Here is a 17,966-nt window from a genome sequence, read left to right on the forward strand (position 1 = left end):
CGGGGCGGGGTGGGCGGGGCAGAGAGGACCGTGGGCCGGTGCGGACGGGAGGGCGGCCCCCACACCGCACCTGCAGAGCTCGCCCTGGGTCACTCACTGTCCCCGGAAGCAGGAGAGGGCGAGGCTGGTGACTGAGCCTGGGGAGGGCGGGTGGCAGCTTCCTGTTTCCTCTTTACTGTCACCAAGGGAGCTTCTGGGGGGAGGGGGTGTCGGGGGGGGGGAGTGGGCCGGGGGGCTGTTGCTGTCTGCCCACAGGGTGAGGCCGTGGCCCAGGGGAGGGGGGGGAAGGGGAGAGGAAGGGAAGAGGGAGAGGAGGGGAGGGAGAGCTGGGTCCTGTCACCCCGGCCAAGCTGGGGGGGGGGGGTGCTGCTGTCTGCCCAGAGGGTGAGGCCATGGCCCCTGGAAGGGGAGGGGAAAGGAGAGGAGGGGAAGGGGAGGGGAAGAGAGAGGAGGGGAGGAGAGGGGAAGAGAGAGGAGGGGAGGAGGGGAAGGGAGAGCCGGGTCCTGTCGCCCTGGCCAAGCTGGGGGGGGGGGGGGGCTGCTGCTGTCTGCCCACAGGGTGAGGCCTCGGCCCAGGGGAGAGGGGAGGGGAAGGGAGAGCCGGGTCCCGACGCCCTGCCCTGCCCTGCCCTGCCCCGGCCCTGCCCCGGCCCAGCCCGGCCCGGCCCGGCGGGGGACCCTCCTCAGGAGGGCAGGAAGGCCCTGGCCTCGCGGATCTTCTGGCGGACGCCCCTGCAGGACAGCACCAGGCCGGCGTGGTGGCGCTTGAGGGCCTGCAGGCGCCGGCCCAGCTGCTCCGTGCGGTCCACCCGCGCCTCCAGGTCGCGCAGCAGGGCGTCCCGGCCCAGCAGCCCCGAGCGCTGGCCCAGCCGCACGTTGTCCAGCCGCAGCCCGTCGCGGGCCTGCTTGGTGCGGGTCAGCGCGTCCCGGCGCCGGGCCACCCGCGCCTCCAGCTCCAGCAGCCGGGCCCGGCGGGCGGCGTTCTGGGCCTCGGTGAAGTGCAGCTTCTCCTTGACGTGCGTCACCACCTGCGTGTGCGTGCTCACCTTGGCCCGCAGCTTCAGCAGCTCCTCGTTGCGCTCCTCCACCTTCTCGTTGAACGTCTGGTTCTCGATCTTGAGCTGCTCGAAGTCGATGAGGTGCAGGCCCTCGGCCGCGTCCTCCTGCGCCCGCATGCGCGTCTCCAGGTGCGCCAGGCTCTGCCGCAGCTGCACGTTCTCCAGCCGCACGGCGCTCATCTCCTTCTCCTTGCGCTCCTCCAGCGCCTGCAGCCGCTCCACCTCGCGCAGGGCCGCCGGCCGCCCGCCCCGCAGCCGGCAGCGCCCCATGGCCTGCAGCGTCACCTGCCGCTTGAGCGCCTGGAAGTCGCGCCACGCCCGCTCCACGCGCGCCAGCTGCTGGCGGCCCAGGCGGCGCAGCTGCTCCAGCTCCTGGCGGAACCAGTGCAGGTCGTCGGCCTCCTGCTTGCGCAGGTCCTCCAGCACGGCCAGGTAGGCCAGGTAGTTCTGCTCCTTCTCGGGGGCGTCGGGGTCCGGGCCGCGCTCGGCCGCCTCGGCCGCCTCCAGCCCCTTCTTGCGGCGCAGCGACTCCTGGATCTTGTGCTGCAGGAACAGGTTGTAGCGCTGGAAGTGGCCGCGCTCCTGCACCAGCGCCCGGTACTGCGCCAGCAGCTCGGCCCGCAGCTGCGCCTCGTGCTCCCGCCGCACCTCCTGGCTCCACTCGGCCTCCGAGTCCTCGGCCGCCGCCGCCGCCGCCGCCGCCGCCGCCGCCGCCGCGTCGTCGGGCGCGGGCGCGGGCGCGGGGCTCCGGGCGGCCCCGGGGGGCGGGGGCTCCCGCGACAGCAGCGGCGGCGCCGCGCCCGCGATCCCGACCCGGGGGCCCCGGGGCTCCTCCCGGGGGGCGGCGGCGGCGGCGGCGGCCGCGCCATCCCGCTCCGCCCGCGCCGCCTCCGCGGCCCCGTCCTCGTCCTCGTCCCCCCGCGGCTCCGGCTCCCCGCGGGCCCCTCCCGACGGCTCCTCCGCGTCCTCGCCGCCGGGCTCCCCGGGCTGCACCTCCGCGGCCGGCGTCGCGGGCCCCTCCGGCTCCTCCGCGCCGGGCTCCCCTTCGGGCTCCGGCTCGGGCTCGGGCTCGGGCTCGGGCTCCGGCTCGGTGGGGCCGGTACCGGCGTCGGCGTCGGCGTCGGCCGGCTGGAGGGACGGCGGGCGCGAGCCGGCCGGGATGTCGGACGCCAGCGAGGCCAGGCTGCCCGCGTCCGAGCCCCGGCTGCCCGCCTCCGAGGCCGCGCCGTCGGGCTCCATGGCGGCGCCGGAGGTAGACGTTGCCGGGACGACCCGCGCGCGCAAGCCCTCCCCTCCGCCCCGCCAGGCCCCGCCCCTCCGCTCGCGGCGCGGCCAATGGGCGGCGGCGGGCGGCTCGCGCGCGGCGCCGATTGGCGGGCGGCGGCGAGGGCGGGGGCGCGCGCGGCGCCGATTGGCGGGCGGACGCGGCGCGCGCATGCGCGGGGCGGCGGGCGGGGCGCCTGCGCGGTGCGGCGGACGCGGCCGGCCGGGCGGGCGGCTCGGCGGCGGCGGCGGCGGCGGCGGCGGCGGCGGCGGCGGCGGCGGCGGCGGCGGCGGCGACGCGCGAAGATGGCGGAGCTGGGCAAGAAGTACTGCGTGTACTGCCTGGCGGAGGTGAGCCCGCTGCGCTTCCGCTGCACCGAGTGCCAGGACATCGAGCTGTGCCCCGAGTGCTTCTCGGCCGGCGCGGAGATCGGCCAGCACCGGCGCTACCACGGCTACCAGCTGGTGGACGGCGGCCGCTTCACGCTCTGGGGGCCCGAGGCCGAGGGCGGCTGGACCAGCCGCGAGGAGCAGCTGCTGCTGGACGCCATCGAGCAGTTCGGCTTCGGCAACTGGGTGAGCGGCGCCCCGGGGCCCCGGACCCCCTGCCCCGTGTCCGCCCGTCCCGTGTCCGCCTGTCCCCCGGCCCCTGCCCCGTGTCCACCTGTCGCGCGTCCGCCTGCCCACCTGTCCCCGTCCCCCAGGATCTCTGACCTCTGTCCCTCTGTCCACCAGGCCCTTGAACCCTGTCCCCCGACCCTTGTTCCTCTGTCCCCCAGGACTTCTGACCCCTGTTCCCCTGGGACCTCTGACCCCTGTTCCCCTGGGACCTCTGACCCCTGTCCCCTGGGACCTCTGACCCCTGTTCCCCTGGGACCTCTGACCCCTGTCCCCCGGGACCTCTGACCCCTGTCCCCCGGGACCTCTGACCCCTGTTCCTCTGTCCCCCAGGACCTCTGACCCCTGTTCCCCTGGGACCTCTGACCCCTGTCCCCTGGGACCTCTGACCCCTGTTCCTCTGTCCCCCAGGACCTCTGACCCCTGGACCCTATCCTCTAGGCCCCCCTGATCCCATCCGCCGGGAACCCAGACCCCTGTCCCCTGGGACCTCAGACTCAGTCCCGTCCCCCGATGCCAGGATCCCCATGTCTAGACCCGGGCCTGTCTCGGGGCCACGGCCGCTCCCGCCCCCACCCCTCAGCCAGGACCCCTGGCCCTCGCGGGCCAGCAGCCCATCCGGTCGGGGGCTCAAGTCGCTGCTAAGGCCGGAGAGCCGCCCCCGCTGCCTGGGGCACCGCTGCCCGTCCCGTCCCGTCCCGTCCCATCTGGGCCCGGCCCCGGGGTAGAGTCGCAGGCCTGGGCGGAGCAGGTGTGGACACGGCCCTGACCCCCCAGCCCCGGGTGCCGGGGCTCCTCTCCACTGCCGTGTCTGCACCTGCTCTCCGTCTGTCCGTCCGTCTCCACCTGTCCATCCACTTGTCCTCCCTTATCTCCTCCATCTGTGTCTTGTCTGTCTGTCCATCCGTCCACCCACCTTCTGTCCCTCAGCCCACCTGTCCTCCCGCCCGTCACCCGTCTGCGTGGGCACAGGAGAGGCCAGCCAGCAAGTGGGTGGAGCCGGGTGGGACCCTCGGGGTGGCGGGGACCCGGCCCTGCTGACGGAGCGCCGTCAGAGCCTGTACCCGGGGGCCTCCTGCTTGGCTGTGGGTGACACTCTGCACAGGCCCGGGACTGAGCCCACTGGGCTTCCGTCCGTCCGGCCATCATCACCCCCGGGACACCCCACGGGTGTCACCCTGTCGGAAACGGCCTGCTCGCTCCCCACCAGTCTAGGCTGTGAGTTTTGCCCGGGGCCATGTGGCCGCGTGCGTGCCCGTGAGCCTGTCTCCGCCCAGAGTCTGTCTGTCCTCCCACGCCCCCGACCCAGCCTCAGGTGCAGGTGTGGCGGTTCAGTTTGGGGCTTGAGAGCTCAAGCACGAGGTCCCGAGTTTGATGCCAGGTAGCTTCTCTCTCAAATAAAACAGACTTTACTTACTGGACAGAAATTTACGGGGGGGGGAGATGGAGGAGGTGACAGACAGAGACACCTGCAGCCCCGCTTCACCGCTCGTGAAGCTCCCCCCCCCCCCCCCCGCAGGCGGGGACCAGGGGTCTTGAACCCGGGTCCTTGTGCGCTGTAGCATGTGCGCCCCGCCGGGCCCCAGTAAACAGACGTTTAGTGAAAGCATTCAGATAGACATTTACTCAGTGACCGGGGAGAGAGCGGGAGCCCCCGCCGCGCGCCTCCCCTGCAGGCCGTGTGCTCAGGCCTCGGAGGCTGGGCTGAAGGGACGCTGAGGAGCCGGGTCCCTTTCCCGGAGGGTCACCTTGAGGCTCAGGCGCCGGCATGACAGGCAGGGAGCGAGGCCCTGCGCTCAGGCTTCCAGAAGGTTCCGCCTGGAGAAAAGGCAGACGGCGGCCCAGAAGGACACAAGGGTCAGGGCAGTGGGGCCGGCCCTCCGGTGCCACCAGCGTCCCCTTCAAGGGTCCTCCAGACAGTGGCCCGGCCGGGGCTCCGTGCTGGGGCCGGTGGCCTCGGGTGGGTGGCCCGAGTGACCCCGGGGCGGCCGGAGCTGCAGTGGGGGGGGGGTGCCGTCTCTGCCCGGGGCCCGGTGCTCTCGGCGGGTTGCCGGAGCTGTGAGGCGGCTGACCGGTCTGACGGCAGCCAGCCTGGGACCCTTCTCACCTGCCGTCACCTGTCCATCTACCAAGCCGTCTCTCTGTCCGCGCTTCTCCCCGTCTGTCTGTCCATCTGCCTGCCTAAGCAAAGACTTTGACCTTGAGCCTGTGAGGACCCTGTACGACGTCCTGGGTGACGGGCCTGGACCCGGGGTCGTGGGCAGTGGCCGCCTCCGGCCCTCCGTCCAGGCCGGGTGCCCCTCAGCGCTCCCTGCTTGCGCTGTCCCGGAGCTCCCGGGCTCCCCCGTGCTGTCTCCTCATCTGTCCACCTGTGGCTCCTCAGGTGAGCTCCAGACCCAGGGGGTGCCGCTCCTGGGCCTCGAACCCGCAGCCCGGGTCAGCAGCCGGCGAGGCGAGGGGAGTGGAGGGGAGCTCGTCCTTCACAGCTCTGCCGGCAGGCTCCTGTGTTCAGGCAGAGACAGACAGACAGACAGCGCCCCCAGGATGCCAGGGACCGTCCCCCTCCCTGCCCGGGGCCGGCTGTCGTCTCGGGCTCCCTCTGGCTGCAGGGGGTGGGGTGGGGGCTTTGCACACGGGACCCCCCCCCCCAGCTCGCGGGGAGCCGGTGCTCAGCCGGGCAGCCGCGTGTGAAGTGGCTTCAGCGGTCACCATGAAGGAAGAGGCCTCTTGGGCAGGAAAGATTGAGGGCGCCTACAGCTTCCTCCCGCAGCCGCCGCCGCCGCCGGGGCCTCCTCACCCCTCCGGCCGGGCGGGCGGGCGGAAGGGGGCGGGAGCGGGCCGGGCGGGCGCGGGCTGAGGCGCTGTCGTTGCAGGAGGACATGGCGGCGCACGTGGGCGCCACGCGCACGCCGCAGGAGGTGATGGAGCACTACGTGAGCATGTACATCCACGGCAACCTGGGCCGCGCCTGCATCCCCGACACCATCCCCAACCGCGTGACGGACCACACGTGCCCGGGCGGCGGCCCGCTGTCGCCCAGCCTGACCACGCCGCTGCCCGCGCTCGACATCTCGGCGGCGGAGCAGCAGCAGCTGGGCTACATGCCGCTGCGGGACGACTACGAGGTGGAGTACGACCAGGACGCCGAGACGCTCATCAGCGGGCTGTCGGTCAACTACGACGACGAGGACGTGGAGATCGAGCTCAAGCGCGCCCACGTGGACATGTACGTGCGCAAGCTGCAGGAGCGCCAGCGCCGCAAGGACCTGGCCCGCGACTACAGCCTGGTGCCCGCCTTCCTGGGCCGCGAGCGGCGGGAGCGCGAGCGCGGGGGGCGCCGCAAGATCGGGAAGGAGGAGCGCGAGCTGCGCCTCCGGCTGCGGCCGCTCTACCAGCTGCTGTCGAGCCGCGAGCTGGACGAGCTGCTGGACAACATGCACAAGGAGAAGCAGCTGCGCGCCAAGATCCGCGAGCTGCAGCGCTACCGGCGCAACGGCATCACCAAGATGGAGGAGTCGGCCGAGTACGAGGCCGCACGCCACAAGCGCGAGAGGCGCCGGGAGGGCCGGGGCGCCGGCGGGCCGCGGGCGGGGCGCGGCCGGGAGGACGGCAGGGACGCCGAGCTGGCGGCCGTCGAGCACCTGCCGGGCTCCGAGCTGCTGTCGGACCGCGAGAAGCTGCTGTGCGGCTCGCTGGGGCTGAGCCCGGCGCGCTACGTGACGGTCAAGACCATCATCATCAAGGACCACCTGCAGAAGCGCCAGGGCGTCCCCGCCAAGAGCCGCCTGCCCGGCTACCTGGACAAGGTGCTGCGCAAGCGCATCCTGGCCTTCCTCACCGAGAGCGGCTGGATCTCCCGCGACGCCGCCTGAAGGGGGCCCGGGACGCGGGCCGGGAGTCCAGGCGGGGCTGGGGGCGCCGGGAGCCGCTCCCTCCCCTCCCCTCCCCTCCGCGGGGCCTGCCGGGTGCCCACCAAGTGTCTTAGCTCCCCGCCGGCGGGCGGGCCCTGGGGACCGCGGCCACCGCACCCGTCTGTCCAGGGCCCCGCGGACACGCGGCAGCTTCTTCCTCGTCAACGCGAGGACGGCTCTGGCCTTCCCTGCTCAGGGTTCGAGTCCGGGGCCCTGCTGTAGAGTGGAGTGAACCGGCCCGGCCCGGCTCCGCTCGGCTCCCCAGACGGTCGGGGCCCGCAGTTGCATTAAAGTTATTTCAGAGAAGGCCCGCGTGCGTTCCTTGCCCGCCCCCACCGGCCGTCCCGTCCCGTCCCGGCAGTGCCCCGTCGTCGCGGCTGCTGTCGGCCCAGAGCCCGCCCGCCCTGACCCTGCAGCAGCGGCACCCGCGGGATCGGGTCCGTGCAGGCTCTCCGCCCCTCGCTCAGGCCAGTGGCAGCGGCCAGGCTCCCGGGGGTGGCCGGGGCGCGGAGCGGCGGCACGGGGTCCCCACGCAGACGCGGACGCGCAGCCGCCAGAGTCCGGAGCCGTTTATTGGGGCGGGGCGGGCGGGGGTCCCGCGGGGCGCTAGGCGGCCTTCACCACCCCCACCAGGGCGGGCCGCAGCGTGCGGCCGTGCAGCTTGTAGCCCGCCTTGCTGACCAGCGCCACGGTGCCCGGCGGGCGGCCCTCGGCCGGCGCGTGGAAGAGCGCCTCGTGCTCGTAGGGGTCGAACTTGGCGCCCAGCGGGTCGAGGCGGCGCAGGCCGTGCTTGGAGAAGACCTTCTGGATCTGCAGCTGCGTCATCACCAGCCCCTCGTAGAGGCTCTTGAGGTGCGGGTTGTCGTCGCGCAGCTCCTCGCGGGGCACGCAGCGCGTGGCCTTCTCCAGCACGTCGGCCACCTCCAGCAGGTCCTTGCAGAAGGCCTGGATGCCTGCGGGGCGGGGCGGCGCGGGTCAGGGGTCAGGGGGCGGGGCGGGGGGGGCAGAGGGCACGGCCACCCGGCCCCGCCCCCCGCCCGGCCCCGCCCCCGCCCGGCCCCGCCCCCGCACCGTAGAGCTTCGCCTCCTCCACCAGCTTGTGGCTCCGCTGCCGCAGGTTCTCGGCGTCGGCCAGCGCCCTCTTGTACTTCTCCGTGGTCGCCCGCAGCTGCTCCTCCAGCCTCAGCTGCTCCTCCAGCGCCGGCTTCTCGGCGGCGGGCGGCGGCGCCTTGTGCTCGGCGGGCGCGGCGTCCTCGTCCTTCTGCTTCGCGGCCGTGCACAGCCGGCGCGGCGCGGGCCTGGGGGCGGCGGCCGGGGGCTCAGGGGCGCTCGGGGCCGCGGGGTCGCCGCCTCGCCTCCCGGGAGCCGGGCCGCAGCCCCCGGACCCCCGCCCCGCCCCGGTCACGTGGCCGTGGGCGCCCACCTCGGTGTTCGCGCGGCGGGCCGGCCTGAGGTCCCGCGCCCGCCCCCGCCCCCGCCCCCGCCGCCTCCCGGGGCCCCCGGCCGCGGAGCTCCGCGCTGCGACTTCCCGCGGCCCCGGCGCGATCCGGAGCCGCGGCCGGGGGTCCGGGCCTCGGGAGGCCTCGCCCCGTCGTCGCCCGCGTCCCGTCCCGCCCCGCCCCGCCCCGCCCGCCCGCCGCGTTACCTGAGCCTCAGCGCCAACGCCGGGAGGCCGCGCCGAGCCAGCCCCACACACCGCGCAGCCATGACTGCCGCCCGCGTCCCGCACGCTGCGGGCATGCGCGGGGCCTCGCCCCGCCCCCTTGGCCTGCGGACCAATCCCCGGCAGCCCCGCCCCCGACGGGCCAATAGCTCGGCACCAATAGCGGCGGCAGCAGCACCTGCGCCCCCGACCCCGGAAGTGGAAGAGGTGAGAGGTCAAGGGGGCAGGGGGTTGGCACTCCGGGGCGGGGCGTGTCCTCGGAGAGCCAATGGGGAGCCCGCGGAGGGGGGCGGGGTGCCGGAAGTGCTCTTCGGGAGTTTCTCGGCGCGGCGTGGGGGACACCGAGGCTTCGGGGTTCCGGGGCACCCGGGCTTCGGGCTCTGCGCCGGTCGACGGTCGCCCAGTGTCCCCGGTCGCCGCTTCGCTGCTGCGGGCCGGAGGCGGGCCCGGGGCGACGGGGGAAGGACGCGCGCCGTGAGGGGACTGTGCTGGGCGCGTGTGGTGCGTCCCCGGGGCGTGTGCGAGGGAACCTCTGCAGAGACGCGGGCCGTGTGCGTGTGCAGAGACCGTGTGCAGAGACCGTGTGCAGAGACGGGCATGCAGAGGCGGTGTGCAGAGACCGTGTGCAGATTCTGTGTGCAGAGACCGTGTGCAGAGATGGGCATTAAGAGATGGGCATGCAGAGACGGACAGTGTGCAGAGACGGGCAGCGTGCAGAGATGGGGCCGTGTGCAAAGACAGACAGCTTGCAGAGACGGGCAGCATGCAGAGATGGGCAGCGTGCAGAGATGGGGCTGTGTGCAGAGATGGGGCCGTGTGCAGAGATGGGCAGCGTGCAGAGACGGGCAGCGTGCAGAGACAGGCAGCGTGCAGAGACGGGCCGCGTGCAGAGACGGGCAGCGTGTAGAGACGGGGCTGTGTGCAGAGACATGCAACGTGCAGAGACGGGCAGTGTGCAGACACGGGCAGCGTGCAGAGACGGGCAGCGTGCAGAGACGGGCCGTGTGCAGAGACGGGGCTGTGTGCAGAGACGGGCAGCGTGCAGAGACGGGGCTGTGTGCAGAGATGGGGCCGTGTGCAGAGATGGGCAGCGTGCAGAGACGGGCAGTGTATAGAGACAGGCAGCGTGCAGAGACGGGCAGCGTGCAGAGACGGGGCTGTGTGCAGAGACGGGCAGCGTGCAGAGACGGGGCTGTGTGCAGAGACGGGCAGCGTGCAGAGACGGGGCTGTGTGCAGAGATGGGCAGTGTGCAGAGACGGGCAGTGTATAGAGACGGGCAGTGTGCAGAGACGGGCAGCGTGCAGAGACGGGCAGCGTGCAGAGACGGGCCGTGTGCAGAGACGGGCCGTGTGCAGAGACGGGCAGCGTGCAGAGACGGGGCTGTGTGCAGAGACGGGCAGTGTGCAGAGACGGGCAGCGTGCAGAGACGGGCAGCGTGCAGAGACGGGCCGTGTGCAGAGACGGGCAGCGTGCAGAGACGGGGCTGTGTGCAGAGACGGGCAGCGTGCAGAGACGGGCCGTGTGCAGAGACGGGCAGCGTGCAGAGACGGGGCTGTGTGCAGAGACGAGCAGCGTGCAGAGACGGGCAGTGTGCAGAGACGGAGAGGCCTCCGGGAGCAGCAGTGGATTGTAGTGCAGGCACTGAGCCCCAAGATCACCCTGGAGACAGAAAGACAAAAAGAAAAATAAAACAAACAGGACGGACTATGAGTCTGGGCTCCCACGTCCGTGGCCTGCTGTAGGGGGAGGGGGCATTGCGCCGAGCCTGGGGAGCCCACTGCAGAGGGACCCCTCCAGGCGCGGCCCTTCCCTCCCCGTTCACACTCACAATCAGAATGTCACTTGCCGAGCCAAGCGAGGGGACAGCCTGAGGCTGCGCCCTTGTCCCTGCCTTTGAAGACCCCCGGGGCTCCGGCAGGATGGGCCCTGCTTCGGGCCTGGGATGGAGCTCTTGTCCAGCCCCTGGGTGGAAGGGATGGCAGGCCCCCACCCACAGGGAAGTTTGGGCTCCGTGTTCTTTATCTTTGTGACCCGGGTCCTGGTCCGGGCACAGTCTCACCGCTCGCCACCTGACTGAAAGTTATCAGAGCTTTCCCAGGTGCTGCTGTGGTGCTCCCATGGGGTGCCAGGGCTCAAACCCGGGCTGTGCACATGGCCAAGCTGGTGAGCTATTTCTCCAGCCCCCTGCTCAGAGCATTCCGAAATAAAGTGACCATTCAGTAGCCAAGGAGGTGGGGCAGTGTGCTGAGCCAGGACTTGCCGGCATGGGGTCCTGGGTGATGCTCTGGTCTCTCACAAACCAAATAAGCGAATCAGAAAAAAAAAGAAAGAAAATCACAGGGGCCAGGTGCTGGCGTGCCTGGCTGAGCACATGTTACCGACACTAGGACCTGGGTTCGAGGTCCCTCTCCCCTCTCAATTTTTCTCTGTCTCTACCCAATAATAAATATGTTTTTTCTTCTTTTTTTTTTTCCTCCAGGGTTATTGCTGGCCTCGGTGCCTGCACCATGAATCCACCGTTCCTGAAGGCCATTTTTTTCTCCTTTTGTTGCCCTTGTTGTTGTAGCCTCGTTGTGGTCATTATTATTGCCATTGTTGATGTTGTTTGTTGTTGGATAGGACAGAGAGAAATGGAGAGAGGAGGGGAAGACAGAGAGGGGGAAAGATAGACACCTGCAGACCTGCTTCACCGCCTGTGAAGCGACTCCCCTGCAGGTGGGGAGCCGGGGGCTCGAACCGGGATCTTGCCATCGGTCCTTGCGCTTTGCGCCACGTGCGCTTAACCCACTGCGCTACCGCCCGGCTCCCTCTTTCTTTCAATGTCTCTGTCCTATCTAATAAGTAGAAGGAAGGGAAAAAGAAAGAAAGGAAGAAAGGAAATATGGTATTGGCACTGAGCCCTAGTGATAACCCTGTTGGAAAAATTTAAGTTAAACATGAATAAACAAATCAGTAATGAGCGTAGAAAATCAACCAGAAGGCCGCCAGCCCCATCCTGGGGGAGGGACTGAGCACTCACTATGTTTCTTTCCTTTTCTTTTCTTTTAAGTATTTATTCCTGTCGGGCTGAGCTTCATTGACGGGAGACCATTTTGTTGTTTTTGCCGGGCTGGCTTCACGGGCGGGTAACAGACGACCAGGGACTCATGGTTGAGCTGTAGGCAGTATCTCTTTATTCATGCAGGACGCAGCACAATCTAAGCCGAGCTAAACTAAACTCAAGTACCCTAAAACTCACAATGCTGTCTTTATATATACTTGCCAAGTAGGGTGGAAACAGGATGTGACATAGAGAGAGTGGAGAGAAAAGTGACTGGTGACAATCAGAGTGTGACAAGGAGAGAGGGCGGAGCAAAAACATATCATGAAACAGTGGGGATTGAACCAATGCCCTGGAGGGAGGGTGGTGCTTGTTAACAGCGGTTATGTAAATAGAATGAAGTGGTTATGTAAATAGAATAGTGTTAAGCAGGGGGGATTTAAACCAAATGAAACAGAAGGGGTCTCATGCATACCAACATATTCCCTTTTGTTGCCCTTGTTTTATTGTTGTAGTTATTGTTGTTGTTGTTGTTGTTGTTGGATAGGACAGAGAAATGGAGAGAGGAGGGAAGACAGAGAAGGGGAGAGAAAGACAGACACCTGCAGACCTGCTTCACCGCCTGGGAAGCGACTCCCCTGCAGGTGGGGAGCCGGGGGCTCGAACCGGGATCCTGACGCCGGTCCCTGCGCTTTGCACCACGTGCGCTTAACCCGCTGCGCCACCGCCTGACTCCCTCTCACTGTGTTTCTATGTCCCCAGGGAGGAGTGGGTGTAGGGCATTGAATCCTGGGCCCAGGCCTCCCCCTCACCTCCATCCCTGTTGGGACCTCCCTCCTCTGCTCCTCCAGGTCTCAGATCAGCAAGTAATGGAATCGACCGGGCTGGTCGGCTGGTCTCAGCCGGAAGGAATTAGCTGAGGGGTTTGGGGGGGGGGGGTGGCACCAGGGTTCTGGAAACGGCTCTCAGGCCTGAGGCTGTGGACTCTCAGGCTCCATCCCCAGCACGGCACCACCATCAGCCAGAGCTGAGCAGGGCTCTGGGAAAATAGATAAATAAGGAAATAAATAAAAAATAAATAAATGAGGGCTGCTGTGGAGCACCTGGCTGAGTGCACATGTCCCCACGCACAGGACCCGGGTTCGAGCCCCCACTCCACACCTGCAGGGGGAGCTTCAGGAGCAGTGAAGCAGGGCTGCAGGCGTCTCTCTGTCCCCCTCTATCATGCTTTTCCCTCTCAAATTCTGTCTCTATCCAATAAGTGAATCATTAAAAGAAAAGCTTCACTTTCAAATAAATAAAGGGAATGCGGACACTGGTAGCAGCCAGTCCTGCGGAGACTCCCAGCCTCCAGGCCTAGCCAGAAGGAGGCAGTCACGGCCAGGGGCCACTGGCCCTGAACCCCCAGGCTGCCCGGAGCCGGACCCCACGGCTCCTTCCTGTGAGGTTAGCCGTCCCTGGATGGAGGGAGTTTCCCAGCATGCCCTGGGCAGCCCTCTCCTCCCCTCACTGGCCAGACAGATGTCACATAGCCCAGTGGCCAGCAGTCGCTGCGGAGACTGGACCAATCGGATGGCTGCACTGCTGCTGGCGGGAGCAGGTGCCTCCTGAGCCGAAATGTCTCCTGACTGGCACAGGCCGCTGGGGCCCCGCAGCCTGTCACTCACGCCCCTGCCCCCAGGAGCCCCGCCTAGCGTCTCCTGCCCTCAGCCGGTGGCAGCGGCCACAGCGTCCTTGGGACGAAGGCTCAACCTCGAGCAGGGCCGTCTGTGCTTGGTGGCCACCATGGGGACTTGGAGGTAGCCCAGTGGGTAGAGCACGGGGCTCTCGTGCACGGGGCCTGGGCTGGATCCCGTGTGTGTGTGTGTGTGTGTGTGTGTGTGTGTGTGTGTGTGTGTGTACTGGGCAGATCTCTGAAAAAATAAAATGCTGGGGGGAGGGGTAGACAGCATCGTGGTTATACACGATGGCTCTCCTGCTGAGGCTCTGAGGTCCCAAGTTCAGTCCCCACCACCATCAGCCAGAGCTGAGCAAGGTTCTGGTGTGTCTGTCTGTCTTTCTGTCTTAAATATTAAAACAAAAACAAACAAAAGACAGCAAGGAGTTTTGCAAAGACTCCTGCCTGAAGCTCTGAGGTCCCAGGTTCCATCCACAGCACCACCGTCAGCCAGAGCTCAGCAGGGCTCAGGGCCATCTGTATCTCTCCCTATCTCTCTCGTTAAAATAAATGAGATATTAAAACTAACAAGCAACAATTCCTCAGTTTTCCCTTAGTCCACATCCCTCCAACCAAACACCAGCACTCTGGTGGTGGCTGAACCACTGAGAGCCGATACCTTTGCAGAGTAAATTTACAAGACACAGAGTCACATAGACAGGAAATAAAGGAGCTTCCTGGGGAGGAAATTAGACTTTATTAAAAAATAAATAAATAACGTCGTGTTCTCTCCGTCCACCCCCTAGTCTCAGACAAAATCAACTCTGGGGTGGCCGGCAGCTGGTAGTGGGGGGGGGGGGTTTCCCCGCCTTCCCCCAGGCATCAAAGCAGCACCCACAAGCTAAAACCTCACGTCAGTCACGACTGATGAGCCAGGGGAAAAATCCACTTCATCTGGGGGACCCCGGGGGAGACTTGGAGACAGGATCTCACACCAGCCTGCCCGCCCGCCTGCCTGCCCGCCCGCCTGCCTGCCTGCCTGCCTGTCTGTCTGTCTTGACACACCCCCTCTTGCCCCATCCCTGCTCTCTGCACCCCCCCTTGCTGGGCAGGGCTCCCCAGGGGTGGGGGGATGGTGCTGGGAGACAGACATGGATTGATAGCAGAAAGCAGCCAGGATTAACTCAGGGCCTGATTTGAAAGTCAAATCTAGACAGAACAGAAAATTAATATGAATCTCATATGCTGTGACTCCCGCAGACGCAGCTGTGTCTCCCTGCCAGGCAGCTGGGGACTGCGGGCATCGTGCCCCCCTTTCCCTCTCTCTCCTGGGCTCAGGACAGGCAGGTTGGGACTCCGAGACGGGTGGACGCTTTACCTGCAGGAGGTGGTGGGTGAGAGCGGATCTCACCAAGACACCGCCAGGGGTGGTGAGGTGAGGGTGGAATGGGGTGTGGGGGTTCACAGCCCCACCTCAGGGCCGTCCCACTGGGAGCCCCGTCAGCCCTGTCCCTCTGATGGTCCTGGTAGTGCAGCCGACCCTGTGAGGAGTGACCCGGCTGTGCTCACAGCTCTCCCCGGCTCCACTGCGAGGTGTGGACTATGGGGGTCACACCCTGGCTCCAGCTCTGAGCTCCAAGCCCAAACCCCCAGCTCCAAGCCAAAGACCTTACCCCCCAAACACAAACTCCAGCCCCAAGGCCAACCCCCCCAGCCCCCAGCCCCCAGCCCAGGCCCCAAACTCCTGTCCCCAGACCAGACTCCAGACCTCCGCCCAGGGTGCACTGCCAGCCCCCAGGCCCTCAGCCCCCAGCCCTCAGCTCAAGCCCAAGCTCTAAGCCCCCAGCCTCAGCTCCAGACCCCAGCCACAAGCCCCCAGGCTTACCCCCAGGGTGCACCGCCAGCCCCCCTGCCCCAGCTCCAAGCCCCCAGCCTCAGGCTCCCACACCCAGGGCATAAGGGCAGCCCCCAGGCATGAGTCCTGTCAGCACTTCCTGTGGGAAGCCCCCAGCCACAGGTCACAGCCAGGTCCCCAAGCCCCCCAACCCCATGCACCCCATCTGCAGGCCACCCCTGGCCCAGCCTCTCCAGGGTCCACTCTGCATCAGCGCCTTTCAGGGTCCCGGCTGAGGGGTGAGGCCTCACCCACTGCTCTGGCTGGGGGCTTGGGCGGCCTGCTCCGGCCCTCTCGTGCCTCAGTTTCTCTGTCTGTACTCAGCGGGGAGGGGAAAGTACCCAGCCTGCATGGCTGTTGGGAGAGTCACATGGCTGAGCCTGTGGGCGATGGTGCAGCCTCCTGACTCCAGGGTTGTCACTGGGGCTCGGTGCCTGTACTGCGTATCTGTTCCTGCTGGAGGCCACTTCCCCCCATTTTTTATTGTTGTTGTCATTATTGTTATTGCTGTTGTTGTTGGATAGGACAGAGAGACATGGAGAGAGGAGGGGAAGACAGAGAGGGGGAGAGAAAGATAGACACCTGCAGACCTGCTTCACCGCCTGTGAAGCGACTCCCCTGCAGGTGGGGAGGCGGGGGCTCGAACCGGGATCCTTAAGCCGGGTCCTTGCGCTACCTGCGCTTAACCCGCTGCGCTACTGCTCGACCCCCATGTTTTCCATGTTATCGGCTAGGACGGAGAGAAATTGAGAAAAGAGGTGGAGAGGGAGGGGCCAGGCGGTGGTGTACCTGGTTAGGCACAAATAGCACAAGGACAAGGACACACAAGGACCCGGGTTCAAGCTTTCCAAGCGGCAAAGCAGGGCTACAGGTGCCTCTCTGTCCCTCTCAATTTCTCTCTGTCCTGTCTAATAAGATGGGGAAAAAAAATGCTGGGAGTCCGGTGGTAGCGCAGCGGGTTAAGCGCACATGGTGCAAAGCACAAAGACCGGCGTAAGGATCCTGGTTCGAGCCCCCGGCTCCCCACCTGCAGGGGAGTCGCTTCACAGGCGGTGAAGCAGGTCTGCAGGTGTCTGTCTTTCTCTCCCCCTCTCTGTCTTCCCCTCCTCTCTCCATTTCTCTCTGTCCTCTCCAACAATGACAACAACAATAATAACAACAAGGGCAACAAAAAGGAATAAATATTAAAAAATAAATAAAATTTTAAAAAAGGCTTCCAGGAGCAGTGGATTGGTAGTGCTGGCACTGAGCCCCAAAGATGACCCTAGAGGCAAAAAAAAAAGGAGAAGAGGGGCCAGGTGGTGGCAAACCTGGTTGAGCGGCGCACATGTCACAGTGCACAAGGACCCGGGTTCCATCCCCTGGTCCCCACCTGCAGAGGGAAAGCTTTCCAGGTGGTGAAGCAGGGCTGCAGGTGTCTGTCTGTCTCTCTGTCTCCCCCTTCCCTCTCGATTTCTGGCTGTCTCTATCCAATAAATAAATAAAGATAAATAAATAATAATAAATAAAAAATAAAATAAAAACAAATCAAATAAATAATAAATACATACAAAAATAAATATAATTTTTAAAAATTGAAAAAAGGGAGAAGAAAGGAAGAAAGATCCCTGCAAACCTGCTTCATCTCTTGTGAAATGTCTCCCTGCAGGTGGCGAGCTGGGGACTCGAACCATGATCCTTGCAGGGGCCCTTGAGTTTAGTACTACGTGCACTTACCTGGGTGCGCCACTGCCTGACTGCGGGCCCCTTGCTCTCTGAGCCTCCTCAGTGCCCAGCGCCCTGGACACACGGCCTCAGGCTTCGCAGCAGAGGTGGTGGGTCCCCAAGGTGACAGGGCAGAGCCCACTGCTCCGGCCCTTGGCGTCCACGCGAGGGGTGGCGGTGGGCTCCAGAAAGTGGGTGCGCTGCCCCCCCCCCGTGTGCCCAGCAGCCCCGGGCACCCCCAGAGCCGGTCCTGGCAGGCGCTCGCTCTCGGGGACCCGCTCTCGGGGCCGCATCTGGGTCCCCCAGCCCCCGCTCCCTCAGCCCGCAGGCCTGGGCTGTGGCCTCTGCCAGGAAGCAGCCGGGGAGCCGGACACCCCGCGGTGACAGGACGGGAACAGCTGGGGCAGCGGGAGGGGCCGCAGGCACCTGGGGGTCAGCTAGGCATGGCCCTGGCCTCTGGGTCCTGAGGGCGCAGCCCCTGTCGGGCCCTTTCAGCGGCTACAAGACCCAGACCCGGGTGGCTCGTGTGGGGGACAGGACTTGCAGTGAGGGCTCTGGACTCCATCCCGGGCGATGCCAAGGCCAGAGCGGGACCCTGGCTTCATCTCTCTCATTCTCTCTCTCCACCTCTCCCTCCTTCTCTCTCTCCCTCCCTCTCTCTCCCTCTCCTCTCTCCCTCTCTCTCCTCTCTCCTCTCTCTCCCTCTCTCCCTCTCTCCCTCTCTCTCCCTCTCCCCCCTCCCTCTCTCCCTCTCTCTCTCTCCCTCTCCCTCTCTCCCTCTCTCTCCCTCTCTCCCTCTCTCCCTCTCTCTCCTCTCTCTCCTCTCTCCTCTCTCTCCTCTCTCTCCTCCTCTCTCTCTCTCCCTCTTCATCTCCCCCTCTCTCTCCCTCTCTCTCCTCTCTCCTCTCTCTCTCCCTCTCTCTCCTCTCTCTCCTCTCTCCTCTCTCTCCTCTCTCCTCTCTCTCCCTCTCCCTCTCCTCTCTCCCTCTCTCTCCTCTCTCCTCTCTCTCCTCTCTCCTCTCCCTCTCCCTCTCCCTCTCCTCTCTCCCTCTCTCTCCTCTCTCCTCTCTCTCCTCTCTCCTCTCTCTCCTCTCTCCTCTCTCTCCTCTCTCCTCTCTCTCCTCTCTCCTCTCTCTCCTCTCTCCCTCTCTCTCCTC

The 17,966-nt window shown here is 66.4% G+C and overlaps 4 protein-coding genes across 6 annotated transcripts in view; 2 read left to right on the forward strand and 2 right to left on the reverse strand.

Annotated features, from left to right (window-relative positions):
• Positions 1-17,966, forward strand: part of MRFAP1 (Morf4 family associated protein 1) — a 240,426-nt gene that overhangs the window by 102,563 nt on the left and 119,897 nt on the right. The window contains exon 2 of one of the 2 annotated variants that reach the window (XM_060188566.1): positions 8,304-8,327. The exons of the other annotated variant lie outside the window; for it this stretch is intronic. The gene's annotated coding sequence lies outside the window, so the exon portion shown is untranslated. Of the gene's footprint in view, positions 1-8,303; positions 8,328-17,966 lie in introns of those variants that run through there. 2 annotated transcript variants of the gene reach the window in all.
• On the reverse strand, positions 483-2,495 carry CCDC96 (coiled-coil domain containing 96). The gene is made up of 2 exons (XM_060188475.1): positions 1,872-2,495; positions 483-1,775 (listed from the first exon to the last, which is right to left on the reverse strand). Exons 1-2 carry the CDS (start codon positions 2,493-2,495, stop codon positions 684-686), a joined length of 1,716 nt encoding a protein of 571 aa, XP_060044458.1. The 3' UTR covers positions 483-683.
• Positions 2,565-17,966, forward strand: part of TADA2B (transcriptional adaptor 2B) — a 253,837-nt gene continuing 238,435 nt past the window's right edge. The window contains exons 1-2 of one of the 2 annotated variants that reach the window (XM_060188552.1): positions 2,565-2,897; positions 5,813-6,836. In XM_060188552.1, the coding sequence (XP_060044535.1) occupies positions 2,628-2,897; positions 5,813-6,811 (1,269 nt within the window). In that variant the 5' untranslated portion in view covers positions 2,565-2,627 and the 3' untranslated portion in view covers positions 6,812-6,836. Of the gene's footprint in view, positions 2,898-5,812; positions 7,111-17,966 lie in introns of those variants that run through there. The other variant, XM_060188551.1, reaches the window with a different exon arrangement.
• GRPEL1 (GrpE like 1, mitochondrial) lies at positions 7,429-8,631 on the reverse strand. Its single transcript, XM_060188564.1, has 3 exons — positions 8,496-8,631; positions 7,922-8,148; positions 7,429-7,803 (listed from the first exon to the last, which is right to left on the reverse strand). Exons 1-3 carry the CDS (start codon positions 8,588-8,590, stop codon positions 7,457-7,459), a joined length of 669 nt encoding a protein of 222 aa, XP_060044547.1. The 5' UTR covers positions 8,591-8,631; the 3' UTR covers positions 7,429-7,456.

This window comes from Erinaceus europaeus, chromosome 3 (genome assembly GCF_950295315.1).
Source record: "Erinaceus europaeus chromosome 3, mEriEur2.1, whole genome shotgun sequence".
NCBI lineage: Eukaryota > Metazoa > Chordata > Mammalia > Eulipotyphla > Erinaceidae > Erinaceus > Erinaceus europaeus.